The sequence below is a fragment of the Xyrauchen texanus genome, chromosome 15 (assembly GCF_025860055.1).
Source record: "Xyrauchen texanus isolate HMW12.3.18 chromosome 15, RBS_HiC_50CHRs, whole genome shotgun sequence".
In the NCBI taxonomy this organism is placed as follows: domain Eukaryota; kingdom Metazoa; phylum Chordata; class Actinopteri; order Cypriniformes; family Catostomidae; genus Xyrauchen; species Xyrauchen texanus.
The window spans coordinates 15,322,724-15,339,789 of record NC_068290.1 but is presented as its reverse complement, the minus strand read 5'-3'; the positions used below and the strand labels follow the sequence as shown (position 1 = coordinate 15,339,789).

Genomic DNA, 17,066 nt, shown 5'->3' with positions numbered 1-17,066 from the left:
TGTATTAAACAACATTTACCAATAGTCTTCGTCAGGATCTCAAGATAAAAACAAAAATTTCAGGTGAAAGGTCGCAAAAAGACACCGTTCAAAAAAAAAAGTTTGTCATGTGACCACGAAACACATGACTAGGAACGATCCGCCCCCTTTTTTCAATAGCCCAGTAGAGTGACACGTCATAGAGCCAATCAGAATATGAGTCACCTGACGGCTGCCCAATCATACTTGAGTGTCAATCTTCAGTGGGTGTTTGGTCGAGAAGGAAAACACAAGAGACCGCAAATTTAAAGGAGAACACATTACAAGGTTGTTCTTCGTTAATACTCTAAAGAGGTTTTATGTGTGTTCACTCAAAATTTATTTCGTGCTGATTATAGCGCGACAGCTGTGCGCTATAATTGGCAAGGGTTAAAGTGGTTGGGGAGGGGGGTTAACATGTCGATCCAGTACGAGGCACCGCTTGCGGACAGCTACGGGGCGGCGGACTCGTTTCCCAAAGATTTCGGCTATGGAGATGAGGAGGAGGACATCGAGGATAGTCCTACATCTTCCGACAGCAAACCGAGAATTCTGCTCATGGGGTTGAGGAGGAGCGGAAAGTCGTCTATCCAGAAGGTAGGAGGAAGAGATGGTGTACAAGACTCCCCTTCCCTGTTGACTTCTCTAGTCGAGCAAGTTAGAACCGGCGCGGAGTCGCTGGCTATCTGGCTATTCGGACAGTCAGAGCCTTCCCAGGCTGCCCTCCGCTCACTAAAACCTCAGCCATTACAGCCAATCCAGTTCTTACCCAGAGATACATTCATAAAAACATTGATTGGACACCGTACAGGCCTTGCATACATCACATTAATTTGGCTTAGAACTACATATGTACATCACATATTTTGTGATAACTCGCCCTCACCCGGCATTTATGTGGCACGTGATCTCTTCATATCAAATTGTGAAATGCTTATTCATGTTTGGTTGTCACGGAACATGTCATGAAACATTTCTGTTTCTTCGCCAAAATCAAAAGAAGCTAACAAGAAAATTATATTTTGTATACAGATAAAATTAAGCATGCTTTAAGTGGCCATTTAAGATTCATTTTTACATTATAAAGGTATTTTCATTACATTTAGGCACATTTTACCCGCAATTCTCATTAACGCAAAAATAAAAAAAGATTGCTATTATGATATTTATTTACGTCATATTTGTCTCTTGGCCTTTCATTTTCGCTGTTTGTAATTAAAAATTCATTTTACAAGAGCATCTTTTAAAAATGCATACATTAAGACTATCCCTGCTTTTTATTTTAATTTTTTTTATGAAGAGGCAAAAATATAACTAGTGTGACACTTACAATAGAAGTGAATGGGGCCAATCCGTTAACATTAAAATATTAACACACCGTTTCAAAAGTTTAGCCACAAGATGTTAACAACATGTGTGTTAATATGATTTTAGTGTGATAAAATAACTTTCTAAAATTTTCTGTGTGAGGGTAGTCAATTTTGCCATGACAACATAATGGTGAAAACCCTAAAATTACCATAAAATCAATGAGTTATACAACTCCATAAAATACACAAGTTTTAACAGAGGAATTCATATGTGCTTTTGTGAAATTATAATATTCACATTTATGCATTTAAACCCTCTAAAAATCTCGATTTTGGAGTCAAAATATATATATATTTTTTGTGGTAATCAATATTATTCAACAAATGCTTTATTGAACCCGGAATATTCCTTTAAAGTAAACGTCCGGATGTTTTATGGTGATGAGAATTGTGGGATAAAATGTGCTAAAGTGCCCTAAAAAATAATATCACAATGCAACATATCCTAATGGTCCTAATTGCATATTTCTTTTGCAATGATTATGACCAAGACTATTTCTTGACAGATTTAATGACAGTCTGCCTCACACATTCGGCCTCACCCACACCCTCATAACAAAGATGAATGATAAACACCGCCTGGCCAAAAAAAAAAAGTTGCATACTCCTATATTTCATTGGACGGCCTCTAGCTTTGATTATGTTGTGCATTCTTCATAGCATTGTTTTGACAAACTTATGCAATGTCACAACATTTATTTCCATCTAGAGTTGCATTAATTTTTGGCCGAGATCTTGTATTGATGTCGAACCACTCCATAAAGTCTTCTCCAGCACATCCCAAAGACTTTCAATGGGGTTAAGATCATTATTTTATGGTGGCCAGTTCATGTTTGAAAATGATTCATCATGCTCCCTGAACCATGAATCTTGGCATTGTCATCCTGGTATATGTCTGTTCTGTTAGAGAAAAAATTCAGTTCATTCAGGTAGTCGGCTGACTTTATTTTATTGCAGCATAACATTGCTGAGCCTAGATCTGACCAACTGAAGCAACCCCAGATCATAATACTGCCTCCAGAGGCTTACAGTGGACGCTATACATGACGGGGGCATCGCTTCATGCGCTTCCCTTGCCTGACGCGCCCATCGCTTGAATTGGGGAAATCAAGACCACATTACCTTTTTCCCTTGCTCTATAGTCCAGTCTTTATGCTCCCTATCAAATTGAATACATTTTCTTTCCGATTAGCCTCACTAACTAGTGGCTTTTTGTGGCCACACAGCTGTTTAGTCAAAATCCTGTAAATTCTCGTCACATTTTGCATCTGGAAATGCTCTTAGTTTCACTATTAAACGAGTTCTAATGTCAATATGTTTTTTTTACATTTTATAATTTATTTAATTTTTTTTTTTTACAGTGTGACTTCAAGCATTTTGGTGATCTCCGATCACGATCATACAAGATTTTTTTTCTGCCAACATTTCCGTGAAGCTGACTTTCACCACTATCTTTTTCGGTTTTAATAATGCATTGGACAGTTCTTAACCCAATTTCAGCATTCTCAGTTGTTTTCTTTGCTTAATGCTGGCCAATTATTTGCCCCTTCTAAAACACAATAAAATGATTTGTGTTTTTTGGCCAGGAAGTGTATTTTATAGTTTAGATGAGTGAGTTTATAAGAAATGGTCTTTTACCACTGAAATTATTTCTGAAATGTCTTTAACATCTAGGAGTAGATAATTTTGGAACTCCCTTATCTATATGCACTTTCTCTTCCAGTGGGATGTTTTAAAAAAAAGCTCTCGATACAAACCAGTGGCTGTCTTTGTGCAACTTAACAATAGGAGATTAATTGTTTTTGTGGATTAGTTGAGGCATATGAGTGTGTTGCCTGTGTGTTATGATATGTAAAATTATTTGATGTTGATTTAGAAAATATAGCCAATAATGAAAATCAATATTTAAAATGTCTTCGATAATCTTGACTGTTAAGAATATAGCAGTTGTTTGAGCACCCTAAACCTTGCAAGCTCTTCTTAGGCTGTGAATGTGACTGGGCTTATAGTTATGTTTCACTAATTTTTGACTTTATTATGCTCCCACTTTTTATATTGTGCCACTTTTAAAATGCTTTCAATTTAAGTATAATACAATATCTTTAATTAGGTGGTGTTTCATAAGATGTCCCCCAATGAGACCCTCTTTCTGGAGAGCACCAACAAGATCTATAAAGATGACATCTCCAGCAGCTCCTTTGTCAACTTCCAGATCTGGGACTTCCCTGGACAAGTGGACTTTTTTGATGCAACCTTTGACTATGAGATGATTTTCAGAGGAACCGGGGCCTTGATATTTGTCATTGATGCACAGGTGAAACAGGGATATTCAATTCCTGACTAATTGCAGTTCATACCCAAATTACATGGTAGTGAATAAATTGAGTAATCCATATCCTAGAAGATTACAATTACAAGTACTGGTCAGCGATGGTGGTATATGTTTTTTTTTGGGGGGTTGTTTTTATATCATATTTGAAAGGGAAAAACCTTCCAACATAAAAATTTGCTTCTCAAGGTTTGATGATATAATATAATGTTTCAAAATGAGGGGCCTGGGTAGCTCTGCAAGCAAAGACACTGACTACCACATCTGGAGTCGCAAGTTCAAATCCAGGGTGTGCTGAGTGATTCCAGTCAGGCTTCCTAAGAAACCAATTGGCCCGGTTGCTAGGGTGGGTAGAGTCACGTTGGGTTAACCTCCTCGTGGTTGCTATAATTTGGTTCTTGCTCTCGGTGGGGCGCGTGGTGAGTTGTGCATGGATGCCATTGAGAATAGCGTTAGCCTCCACGCATGCTAGGTCTCCGCGGTAACGAATGTATTGACTGTCTCCGACGTGGAGGCAACTGAGATTCATCCTCTGCCACACAGATTAAGTCACTACATTGCCACAAAGTCCTAGAGTGCATTGGGAATTGGGCATGCCAAATTGGGGAGAAAAATAAATAAATAATCAATAAAATTTTTTTCCTACAATTATGCTGTCAAGAATTGTTTTTAAAGGTACAGTTCACTCATCATTAACCCACCCTCATGCCATCCCAGATGTGTATGACTTTCTTTTGCAGAACAGAAATGACTGGGTGAACTATCCCTTAAAGCTTTTTATAGAGAATCAGTTTTTTTTTTTTTAAAGATTATGTTTTCTGATAATTTTAATGTCTTAATGGTTATAAACGGTTAGCTTTTTAGGTTGTGGCATAGAGTTGACTTTCTGGTTTCATTTAATTGATTATTGTTTGCCATTGAGGTTTAGCTTACTGTATCTTATTGGATTTAGGTAACCACAGGAACAAGATGGCCTCTTTGTTTCTGCATTTGGGTGTCATTAGCTACGTTTACTGCTTAAATGTAATATATCTGTATAATTTCTCAGCAATTCGGCATCACTTTCTCTAGCTGAAAGTGGATTTTAAAGGATGTGGATAATATCACAATTTCTATAGAACTGCAGCAGTTTGTGGAACTATAGCAGTCTGTAATATTACAGAAGTATGTTTGAAGTCATGTTTTATACCAAAAAGAGCATTTCCTGTCCTTCTGCTATTTGTGGAAATGGGTATTTTCTTGCATAAGTTATCTTTGTAATTCTACCTTGCTTTTTATGGAAATATCTATAAAATGTAACTTTAAATTACCTGACCAACCACTGTCATGCATGTTGCTAATTCCTATATTGTTTACTACAGGAGTCAAAATAACACAGATCTGGATTTGTAAGTCTCGACCTATGGCTACTCACGGCATGATGCATTTTTCCTCTGTGTCATAGGATGACTATGTAGAGGCCCTCAGTCGACTCCACCTAACAGTGTCACGGGCCTACAGGGTAAACCCTGAGATTAACTTCGAAGTGTTCATCCATAAAGTGGACGGTCTTTCTGACGATCACAAGATTGAGACCCAGAGGGACATACACCAGAGGGCTAATGATGACCTGGCTGATGCCAGCTTGGAGAAACTACATCTTAGGTAAACAAATCTATATTTTTCCATATTTATCTGTTATTCTGTTGATTGGCTTGCATTGTGTAAATGGATATTAAATTATTCATGGCCTATAAGTGGCCCACTATTTTTGGGATGTGATAAACAAGTACAGAAATCTGACACTGGTGTATAGACACGTGGTAAATGTATTACATTATTTTTTTTTTTAAATATGACATTCTCAATGTTTTCATTTTGCTGAACAGCTACTTTCTGTCTGAAAAGATGTTTCTGAACTGAAAACGGTTTATTTGGTTTTAAAAATTAAATGAATTATTTATGCTTAAATGTTACATATACTACTCTCTGCAAGGGTTCTATATTAAAGAGACTTTTCCTTTGAACTGGTTTGTTTGTTTTATTACACTGAAAGCATGGAAATCGGTTTAGTCCGAGTCACTCTGCCGCTGACATCATGATGGTATAATGGACTTCATGTAGAAACGTTTTTCTCTAAGGAAACCACCATGTTAGTATTTTATGAGCAATGTTAAATCTCAGTGATTTTATATACATTTGCAATATTAATTGGCTTATTAAAATGTAAAAGTGCCTCTCATGGCTCGATCGGATCAAGCTTACATGGTTTTACTACCATCTTCACTTAAGCGAGAGAATCTCATGATATTACACCAAAAGCTAAAGCACATTTGTAAGTCATCCTGGATAAGAGTCTGCTAAATGTCTTCCTTTTTAAATGAATGTTTACAGCATTTTTAGAGGATTTTTTACATTTACATTGTGCTCTCTGCAGGTATGTTTACTTAAACATATTTCAAGAACATTCATATTGTAAGCCTGTGTGCCAAGAAGAATGTAGTACAGATGCAGTTGTATCTAGTGCTGTTGGAGACATGTTTGGATATGTAGTATGTATTGAGGTGTTGGATCTGTGAGGTGGAATGAAGTTGGATTTCTACCTCTCATAAGGTAAAACTGCTAAAGAAGAAAGAAGCTTGTTTTCCAGCAGTTCTGTTCTGTGAAATCTGTGCAGTTGAAGGATTGAGTGGTCCGTGCCTCGTGAACAAGCGAGGGTGAATAGCAAGCATTCTTCAAGGATGTTCTGCATATTGTGATCGACAGTGTCAGATTCTTCCATGACCTTTGCAACACAACCCTGGTAGTGTGTATTGTTTAAGTGCAGAAGATTGCTTTGTTAAGATTGCATAATTTATTCAGAATTAATTTTAATTATTTAAGACTCGTATAAATATAGAAATTTAGACTTCCTTATTTGAGGTGCTGGTTTTTTTTTTTTTTTTTAGTTGCCTCCTCTTGTGGTGTCCAAAACTGATGTTTTAATTATTTTGTATTTGTTATACTTGTTGTATAGTTCTCATTTGTTAGTGAAATTCTGTGTGTAGAGAGATTGCTACTTCTGTTCTAGCAGATTCTGCTGTTCTTTGTCCTTAAGACAATTTTGTTTGTTTGGCAGCCGAGTTGTCTGCTTAAACTTGATTACAAATGGCCTGCATTTACACTGCAAGGCCTAATGCACCCATCTAATATTTTGACATGCCACATTTCTGATTAATTCAGAACAAACATAGCCTATCTGTCATGTAACAGTAAGAGTTGAGTGGAGAATCTTTTAGAACCGGGGTTCTCAACCTTTGGGGTTGTTGTTGTTGTTGTTAGCAGGCATTATTATTATGAGTAGTAGTAGGCCTATCATCATCATTACTAGGTTATTGGTATAATTGGGAATTGGCACCAGACCTCTGATATTAATTTATGCTTTATTATTACTAGGCCTAATAGTAGGCATCATCTGCATTTTTTACAGAAGCTTGCTGGTAGGTGATGTTAATGTGAGACCTGAGCCTGCTTTGCCTTGCAAAGATCCCCAATTCTTGGCTCAATGTTTGATAAACATAGCCTCAAATCATCCTCGATTTGTGCACTATTGCGGTATTTCGTTTTGAGTGCAGTCGTTTTTGAGAATCCTGCCTCACACAAATATGTCGAGGCGAAAGGAAGGAGAATCTTCAAGTCGACGTCACAGAGTTCAGGGTATTCCTGCATCAATGCTGCCCAGAATGACGAAAGAGGGCAGGAGCTAAAGAGTTCCTTCAGTCTACTGTCACTCTTCAGCTCAATAAGCTGTTCCTGCATATCAATTGATAGCTCGTTTGCGGTGCACACAAACGGATCTCGAACCCACGCAAAAGAGCGATAATCCTCTTTAAAGTACGTCGCAAATTGTTTTCTCATTGCTGACAGGTGCTCAGACGCTGATTGAAATAGGGAGGAGAAATCGTGTGACGTGCCTGCATCAGTGATAAAGTCTGCAAGGCTGGGGAACATGTCGTAGTTCCCTCGACTGATGCGGCCATGCCAGAGGTCTAGTTTTTGTGTGAAGGCTTGCACTTTGCCTGCAAGGAGCAAAATAAGAGTTTCGCGGCCTTGCAAAGACAGGTTGAGGCCATTCAAGCGGTCAAATATATCGACCAAATAGGACAGAGACGCAAGCCACATAGTGTCATCCAGATGCTTCGCCAGATCTGATTTGATTTCTGTCAAAAACCACTTCACCTCCTCTCGCAGCTCATACAACCACTGTAACACCCGCACCCTGGAGAGCCAGCGAACTTCAGTGTGCAGAAGCAGCTGTTCGTGCCCTGACCCAATCTCCTAGCAGAGGACCCCAAACAAGTGAGAGTTTAGCGGCCGTGATTTGATTGGTTCAGCACTGAGTCAAAGAGAAACGTCATTTTTTTTTAGCAGCTAGTGCTTCGCGATGGACCATGCAATGTGTCCATTTCACAATGGAGCTACTTGCTGAACGCGAGCAGCTAGGCCACGCTCACGCCCCGTCATTGCCTGCGCACAATCCGTGCATAGGCCAATGCATCGGTCCCAAGCCAAACCATTTTCACGGATAAAAATATCAAGGACATTGAAAATGGCTTCTCCTGTAGTGTGCGACTGAAGAGTCCGGCAAAACAGGACATCCTCCGCAATCGCCTTTTTTCAGTTTAAAAAAAAAATACTGGCTAGGGCTGAGATTTGATCTAATCTTAAAAGAATGTTGGGGTTTTGTAGTAAAGGCCTATGTAAATCGAGATTGATAAGACTAGCGAGAGCTGGCACAAGCGAACTTGGCAAGAGACTAGACTAGAGTGAATGGAAAGCTATGTCGTGAGTCAATTTAAATGCAGTGATTTATTTTTGTGTGTGAGTGAACATTTACATTTATACCCCGCTCTGTAAGCCAGGGCGGGAACGGCGGCGGCCGTGCGCATGCGCGATTCATTTGCAGCCTGGACGCGGAGGGGTGTGTGTGTGTCTCCTCTCTGACTGCTGCGTGAGGCTACTGAGAGACTGACCGCCTGTGAGTGCTTTTGGACGGGATAGGGGCTCACGGCAGCACCTGCTGTTCATTGCGCACAGTAGACCTAACTGCAGAGTGATTCGTGCTTTCGAGTCTCCAAACACCACAAAAGTCTCCAAAAACACCAGTAAAAGTCGCTGGATTTGTCGCTTTTGACAAAAAAAAAAGCCGCCAGGAGGATGATTTGTTTGTGATATAATCAGTGCTTGAAGTGGGGGGAAAAGGTGGCGGCACACTCTTTGCATTGGCAAATCATGACATTTTTACAGTGAAAAACAAAACTTTGAGATATTGCTGTTACAACAATGTATTGTTATTTATTTAGCATAGCGCATCTCACAGCAATACTCAATCATGTTTTGAATGATTCAGTGTTGTGAATGAATCGGTTGAGTCAAAGATTCAATGACCCATTCACAAACATCTGTCTCATTCTTGATGAATCGGCCGTTTGAACGAATCGTTTGAATGAACGACTCAGTGACTCACTTAATGAAACCGCTTATGCTTATCACCTGCATTTGCGCTCACTATCGACAAACCAATCAAATTTGTTAAGAACTTTTTTTTTTTTTAAATCAGTCCAAACACATTTTAATTTTTATTCAGGAGTTATGTATATACAAAACTATAACTTTTTATGACAGTAGTTTAGTGATAAAAAAAAATGTGCCCAAAAAATTTTTTTTTTCCCCCTTCCATCGTAGCCTACTCGCGCCCCCCCGGGAGGGGGGAGCGCCCCACCGGTTGAGAACTACTGTTTTAGAAGATATCAACTTTTAGAACCTGGGTTGACGTTTAGAACCAGATGGATGTATAGACACACACACACACACACACACACACACACACACACACACACACACACACACACACACACACACACACACACACACACACACACACACACACACACACACACAACAATATTCGATCTGTGACTGTTGTGGTAAATCAAATATCAGAATTGGTTGGCAACCATAGTAACTTTTGCGTAATACAGTCCAGTAGTAAGTGTGAAAATAAGATAAATCATTAACTGTCATTTAGGTGGCAATAGTTAAATATCGGATGTTTGTTCAGAACTGCTGTTTCACACCCTGGACATTCTGTTTGATCGTAAGAATTTTGTTTTTCTTCTGTCCTCCACAGTTTCTATTTGACCAGTATCTATGATCACTCCATCTTTGAGGCCTTCAGTAAAGTGGTGCAGAAACTCATCCCTCAGCTTCCCACTCTGGAGAACCTTCTTAACATCTTTATATCTGTATGTGCCTCTACCTCAAGACTCACATTTTTGGGGGGGTTCGATCTGGGCTGTGCTACCGTAATGATGGTCATATTTTTACGTTTTGTATATATTTTCATATTATTTAATACTTTGTGTTGCATGTACTTAAGTGTCTAGACTGTGAAGACTATACTGTGTTTTCAGACAGCTGGTAAGAAAATAGTCCCCTTGTGTGAGGAAATGGCTTTTTTGCTTTCCGTCTCTAACACGTTCATGCTTATGCATGTTTTTTTTTATGCTCACTGCTGTATGATCAAACCCTGCAGGGCATTATGTAATACGTTTGTGTATGCATGTTTCTCTGCTAATAGAATTCAGGGATCGAGAAGGCCTTCCTGTTTGATGTTGTCAGTAAGATTTACATTGCCACCGACAGCTCACCGGTGGACATGCAGTCCTATGAGCTCTGCTGTGACATGATCGATGTGGTAATCGACGTCTCCTGTATTTATGGGTGAGAATACTTTTTTTTTTTTTTTTAATAGGTACTTGTATTGGAATGCATGCAATACTTTGCAAAAGTTTTAGGCACATAGGATGTTTCACAAAAACATTTGTCTTATGATGATTATTTAGCTCTTCAGCTTTAGCGCACCAGAAAATGGTTTGAGTTCCAGGGCTGAGAAAGAATGTTGAAAGTAATATTGCTAACACTGTTCTACATTACAGAGAAATATTAAAACGTAATAATGAGCCTTTAAAATATACATTTTACAAGCGCACACAAACGACGCGAGCCATAGTGACACTGGCAAAAGCTGTAATGATTCGGTGTCGTAAAAAACCAGCAAGGAGACTGTCTGAACATTTTGTTAATTTATAGAGAGAAATGCACATTTGGGTTGTGCCGACATGCGATGATCTCTGGGATCGACGATGGTCAGAGTGATCACCAATAGCTGTTCCCTTTGACGATGCCAAGCTATATTTGGCTAGTTTTCCCATGTATTTTATTATTATTATCAAATGAATATTACAAATAATTTGCCCGTAGACACACAGATGCACTTCAAGAAACACTTTATTATATTATTAAGAACCGATGACAGAAAATCCGTCTATGTATGGAGACGTGCAGTCTCGTGGAACACTATAAGATTCTCACTCTGTTTCTGTCTTCTGTGTTTTTTTTTTTTTTTTATTATTTAAAAAAAAATTGTTGCAAGAACCGTATCATCTATGAGTGCTGCAAATGACCTCCGACATCTCAGCTCAGGAGGTGTTTTGAATTCAGTTCTCTTTATTTACACAGAGCAGTTCTTTGTGACTACAAATCTGCAGCCTGTACATCTGTAATTAAAACCCTAAATGATACACAAACACATTCACCTCGAACCGTGATTTATAATTATTATTTTAAAATTTTTATCATTTGTTTTTATGCCTTAATTTGTGTAAGTAATTTTCCGCCATGTTACGACGGATTCCTGCCTTATGGTAAATGTGTGTGTGTATATATATATAAAAGAATAATATATATATATATTCTTTTATCACTTCATTATTTTATGCAATTCGAATTTTAAAAATGTATTTTTTTTTCTTTTTTTTTTTTTCAAAGAAATTAATCTAATTTTCAATGCAAAATCACTAAAGCATGAATATTCACCGACCCCCAGCCCCCCAACTCGGCCCAGGGGTGCCGACGTTATTTTATATATATATATATATATATATATCTCTCTCGATCGTGAAGGAGGGAACAAAACCAATGTATTTTCCTGGATAACGAAATACCTGACTAGTAGAGATTGCATGAATGAAGTAGGTTTTTTTTTTTTTTTTGCCAGAGAGATGTTGACAAATGTTGTAAAACCATCTTTCCAAAAGTTGAACTTATTCTTTTCAATTTTCATTTGAATTTTTAGTTTTTATATCAGGGCATCTTGCTTTATTGTGTTGGCTTAATCCTAACCATGTTTAACAGAAATTACCCCATTGTATCACCTAGCGTCCAACCAGCGGCTTTTATGTGAGGTTTTTTTCTGCAACCAATCAACTTGTTCGACCCAGACTCTTCTCATCAACTAACCTTTGGTCAACTATCAGGGGGCAGCCCTAGGTAGTAGTCCGCATCTTTACTCTCTGAGCTACCGAGGTCCCGCAATTGAGACTTCTTAAATAGACAGAAGAACTGTGGAAAATTCTCCAAAAAGTTTGAAACCTTGAATAGGTGCTGTTGGTCACACAAAATATGGAATGTAGTCGTTAAGTAAATCTAAAAAATGCTTCAAGTTTTCAAGCAATTATTCAAGTAAATTATAAATCATAAAGTACAAAGGAACAAATCACAAGCCATAAAAGAAATGGCTTAAAAACAACTCTGGTATGAGTTGACATGTTTTTAACATGTTTTGTCAATAACCTAGTTTCCATCCACTTTTCGCGCCATTTTATTATCAACAAAGTGAAAATGCATAAAAAAAAAAATCTGAAATTTGCCATCTTGTGCCTGTTTCCATTCAAATGAACTTTTATCGATTCAGTGCTGTAAGTGATGATGTCATGCCTACAAACATAAGGGCAGATTTTTTTTTTTTTTTGCAATAACCAAATCTTAAGTCGTTACCTTTCGCCTCCCAGATGTCCCTAATTTCCTTCATTGAAACAATTCATTGAAATTGGCCATCTTAATGTCATTTTAATTTCACAAGGAATTGCAATCTAAATGGAACAGTTGCCCTTCTGTTTTGACTAATATTGGTCCTGATGTTGCCACCGGTTTCTACCCGAAAGCAAATCGTCATGGACCGGTTTGATCTGGCAACCTGTACCAAGTAGTGGGGGAAATTTCGGTCTTGGTATATGGACCATCCATCGAGGTATATATGCTGTGTGCACGGTTATTAAAATTGATGCGGCGTAATATTTGGGTTTACATATATAATACACTCCTGATATTCAATTGGCTATTTTGAACAATCATCTAATCTACATCATCGCCATCACAACTGCATTGTGTCCCACATATTTGTCCTGCAACTTTTAACGGCCAACTGAACTAAAAATAATTGTAATTTACGTTTTCTGAAGAAGCTCAGCAAATGCGATCCGAGGTAAAGAGATAGATTTAAAAGTTTTAAAATGTTCAAAAGCTAGTTTCTAGTCTTGAGAAAAGTGCCGAACATTCAGCTGAATTTGTTCGTCTACAGAACAGGGTAAAGCTAATTAAAGTTTGTGTAAAGAAAAGGCATATATAGGTCTAAAAATGTGTGTATATATATATATATATATTTTTTTTTTGTTTGGTTATTTATTTAATTTCATACAGGGAATTTTGCTGGCATTTATTTTTTCAAAAGTTATTGTTCCCAAAAAATCATACTAATGTTTTTGTCCTAGTATTGTGTATTTATTTTAAATTTAAAACATCTTTGTGCATAGAAATAGTTGTTTTGTTTGTATTGTGGGCTAATTCAATGACTGCTGTCTATTATTCTGAATTGTGTGTAAAAGCAACTTTTTAATAAATAAGTTCAAAGTCTACCATGATTAAATTGATCACAAACCTTGTTCATTAATTTATTTTCAGTGCACTTGTCAATGTGCATGATGCGAGATATTTGTGTTGGCACTCCTGGAAGTGTAAATATTGCAGCATCAGATCTATATATGCTGTTAAGATCAATCCATAATCACGTACAATAAATTGGCTTCCAAGGATGTATACCTTGCCCGCATGATTCATACAAGCTAACGATTTTGTGTCATGTGACATTTTTGCGTTGATGCCAATTTTCTCGACAAAGTGTTTCTAAACCAGTTTTCAACAAAGTTTATGTGCTAAGAGTTAAATGGAAAAATATGTTGACACTTCTGACATTTTAGTGATAATTTGCATTTCCATCAGCTTTATTATGATGCGCTAAAGATTTTTAGCAAAAAATACTTTGATGGAAACATCAAGTGTAACATTTGTGTGTTTTGTAGATTAAAGGAGGATGGCAGCGGCAGTGCATATGATAAGGAGTCTATGGCTATCATCAAACTCAACAACACCACAGTGCTCTACCTGAAAGAGGTCACCAAATTCCTTGCCCTGGTTTGCATCCTGAGAGAAGAGAGCTTTGAGCGCAAAGGTAGACCCCAGGAATTCTGTTATATTCTCTAAATGTAAGTTTATATCTATCTAGTAGTAGTTCTCTTTAATGCTCTTCATCTTGTTGTGCCACAGGACTAATTGACTACAATTTCCACTGTTTCCGGAAAGCCATTCATGAGGTGTTTGAGGTGGGAGTGTCCACCCCAAGGACAAGCAGCCAACCAGCTGGCACCCCTCTCATGAAGACCGTTGCCTTGAATGGCACCCCCAGGAGCACTATGTAGAACGATGGAGACAAAGAAAATAATGAAGTATGGAGTCGATGGCAAAGGTAAAAAGAAAGACTACAGGATGGGAGGCATTCTGAGGATGCCAACTATCATTTCTGCTCCCAAAAGCTTTATAAGCAAAGCAAAAGACTTGAAAGTCACTAAAATAAACTTGCTGTAGTGGCTGGGGGCAGATGCTTAAATGTAATGTGGGTAAGCTTGCAAAGCTGCAGAAGGACAGAAGGGAAGAGGCACAAAAGAAGGTGGAACACTTTTTTTTGTGACAAAGGCATTAACAAACCATTCCTCAAGACAAAAATAAAAGACTGCAAACAAGTAACAAAGTGCAAGTCACTTAAATAAAAAAAAAAAAGCACAGCAAGAAACCTTGCTGCCAACCAGGCTTGAAATGCCTGGCAGAACCTGGATAAATGCTGTATGACATGCTGCTGGTCACTTTAACACCATAGCCAAGTTTAAAATGCATATGTTGTTTACTCCTCAACAAGTGAATGTGGAATAATTTGTGGTGCACCCATTTGAAGACCACTTTGGATGAGTGTACACCAAGACTTCTGAAGCCTTATGCAGTGGAGGCATGCCTGATGCAAGCCCCAAGTACACATGCACACTCGGTCACCAAACTGCCCCTTTATTGTGTTTGAAAGGTTTACCAAATAGGTTGAAAAGGGTTTGAAATGTGGTTTTGATTATGTCTTTTGGTGGTGGTGGTGGTAGTAGTGGAGACCGTTTGTGTGTAAGCATGCACATGTAGATTTATGTGTATGACTATATGCATTGGAGAGAGTGGGTAAATGTGGCTGTACTCGCATGCACTGGTTTGGGAATGGGGCCCAGATGTTCTGATGTCACACATGGAGAAAGTGCTTAAGACTCTAAAAACAGGAAGAGTTGTACCATTCCATTTGAGCTCTGGGACACTGTGATTGCACTTACCTCAGAGGATGTCAGGGATCCTAACTAATTAAATTAAAACTGCTATGCTGTTCAGGACTGTTGCCCTCCAGTTCAGTTATATGAAATACTTGGCATGTACAGGTGAAACTCGAAAAATTAGAATATCGTGCAAAAGTTCATTAATTTCAGTAATTCAACTTAAAAGGTGAAACTAATATATTATATAGACTCATTACAAGCAAAGTAAGATATTTCAAGCCTTTATTTGATATAATTTTGATGATTATGGCTTGCAGCTTATGAAAACCCCAAATTCAGAATCTCAGAAAATTAGAATATTGTGAAAAGGTTCAGTATTGTAGGCTCAAAGTGTCACACTCTAATCAGCTAAACACCTGCAAAGGGTTCCTGAGCCTTTAAATGGTCTCTCAGTCTGGTTCAGTTGAATTCACAATCATGGGGAAGACTGCTGACCTGACAGTTGTGCAGAAAACCATCATTGACACCCTCCACAAGGAGGGAAAGCCTCAAAAGGTAATTGCAAAAGAAGTCGGATGTTCTCAAAGTGCTGTATCAAAGCACATTAATAGAAAGTTAAGTGGAAGGGAAAAGTGTGGAAGAAAAAGGTGCACAAGCAGCAGGGATGACCGTAGCCTGGAGAGGATTGTCAGGAAAAGGCCATTCAAATGTGTGGGGGAGCTTCACAAGGAGTGGACTGAGGCTGGAGTTACTGCATCAAGAGCCACCACACACAGACGGGTCCTGGACATGGGCTTCAAATGTCAAACGTCTTACCTGGGCTAAAGAAAAAAAGAACTGGTCTGTTGCTCAGTGGTCCAAAGTCTTCTTTTCTGATGAGAGCAGATTTTGCATCTCATTTGGAAACCAAGGTCCCAGAGTCTGGAGGAAGAATGGAGAGGCGCACAATCCAAGATGCTTGAAGTCCAGTGTGAAGTTTCCACAGTCTGTGTTGGTTTGGGGAGCCATGTCATCGGCTGGTGTTGGTCCACTGTGCTTTATTACGTCCAGAGTCAATGCAGCCGTCTACCGGGACATTTTAGAGCACTTCATGCTTCCTTCAGCAGACAAGCTTTATGGAGATGCTGACTTCATTTTCCAGCAGGACTTGGCACCTGCCCACACTGCCAAAAGTACCAAAACCTGGTTCAATGACCATGGTATTACTGTGCTTGATTGGCCAGCAAACTCGCCTGACCTGAACCCCATAGAGAATCTATGGGGCATTGCTAAGAGAAAGATGAGAGACATGAGACCAAACAATGCAGAAGAGCTGAAGGCCGCTATTGAAGCATCTTGGTCTTCCATAACACCTCAGCAGTGCCACAGGCTGATAGCATCCATGCCACGCCGCATTGAGGCAGTAATTAATGCAAAAGGGGCCCAAACCAAGTCCTGAGTACATATGCATGATTATACTTTTCAGAGGGCCGACATTTCTGTATTTAAAATCCTTTTTTTTTTTTTTTATTGATTTCATGTAATATTCTAATTTTCTGAGATTCTGAATTTGGGGTTTTCATAAGCTGTAAGCCATAATCATCAAAATTATATCAAATAAAGGCTTGAAATATCTTACTTTGCTTGTAATGAGTCTATATAATATATTAGTTTCACCTTTAAGTTTAATTACTGAAATTAATGAACTTTTGCAAGATATTCTAATTTTTCGAGTTTCACCTGTATGTCATGCAATCTGAGGACTTTGTAGGGTCAACTTAAATTACTTGCAGTACATTCCGGTTCTGAGGTGCCAATACAGTTGCTCATTAAAACTTCCTAATCTTTGCTTTGACTCTTCCAATCAGCATATTT

At 38.4% G+C, this 17,066-nt stretch overlaps 1 protein-coding gene across 1 annotated transcript; it reads left to right on the top strand.

The window, feature by feature from the left end:
• Window positions 1-263: 263 nt before the first annotated feature.
• On the top strand, window positions 264-15,400 carry LOC127655571 (ras-related GTP-binding protein C-like). The gene is made up of 7 exons (XM_052143467.1): window positions 264-615; window positions 3,499-3,702; window positions 5,162-5,361; window positions 9,866-9,980; window positions 10,316-10,458; window positions 13,935-14,083; window positions 14,179-15,400. Exons 1-7 carry the CDS (start codon window positions 436-438, stop codon window positions 14,328-14,330), a joined length of 1,143 nt encoding a protein of 380 aa, XP_051999427.1. The 5' UTR covers window positions 264-435; the 3' UTR covers window positions 14,331-15,400.
• The last annotated feature ends 1,666 nt before the right edge of the window (window positions 15,401-17,066 follow it).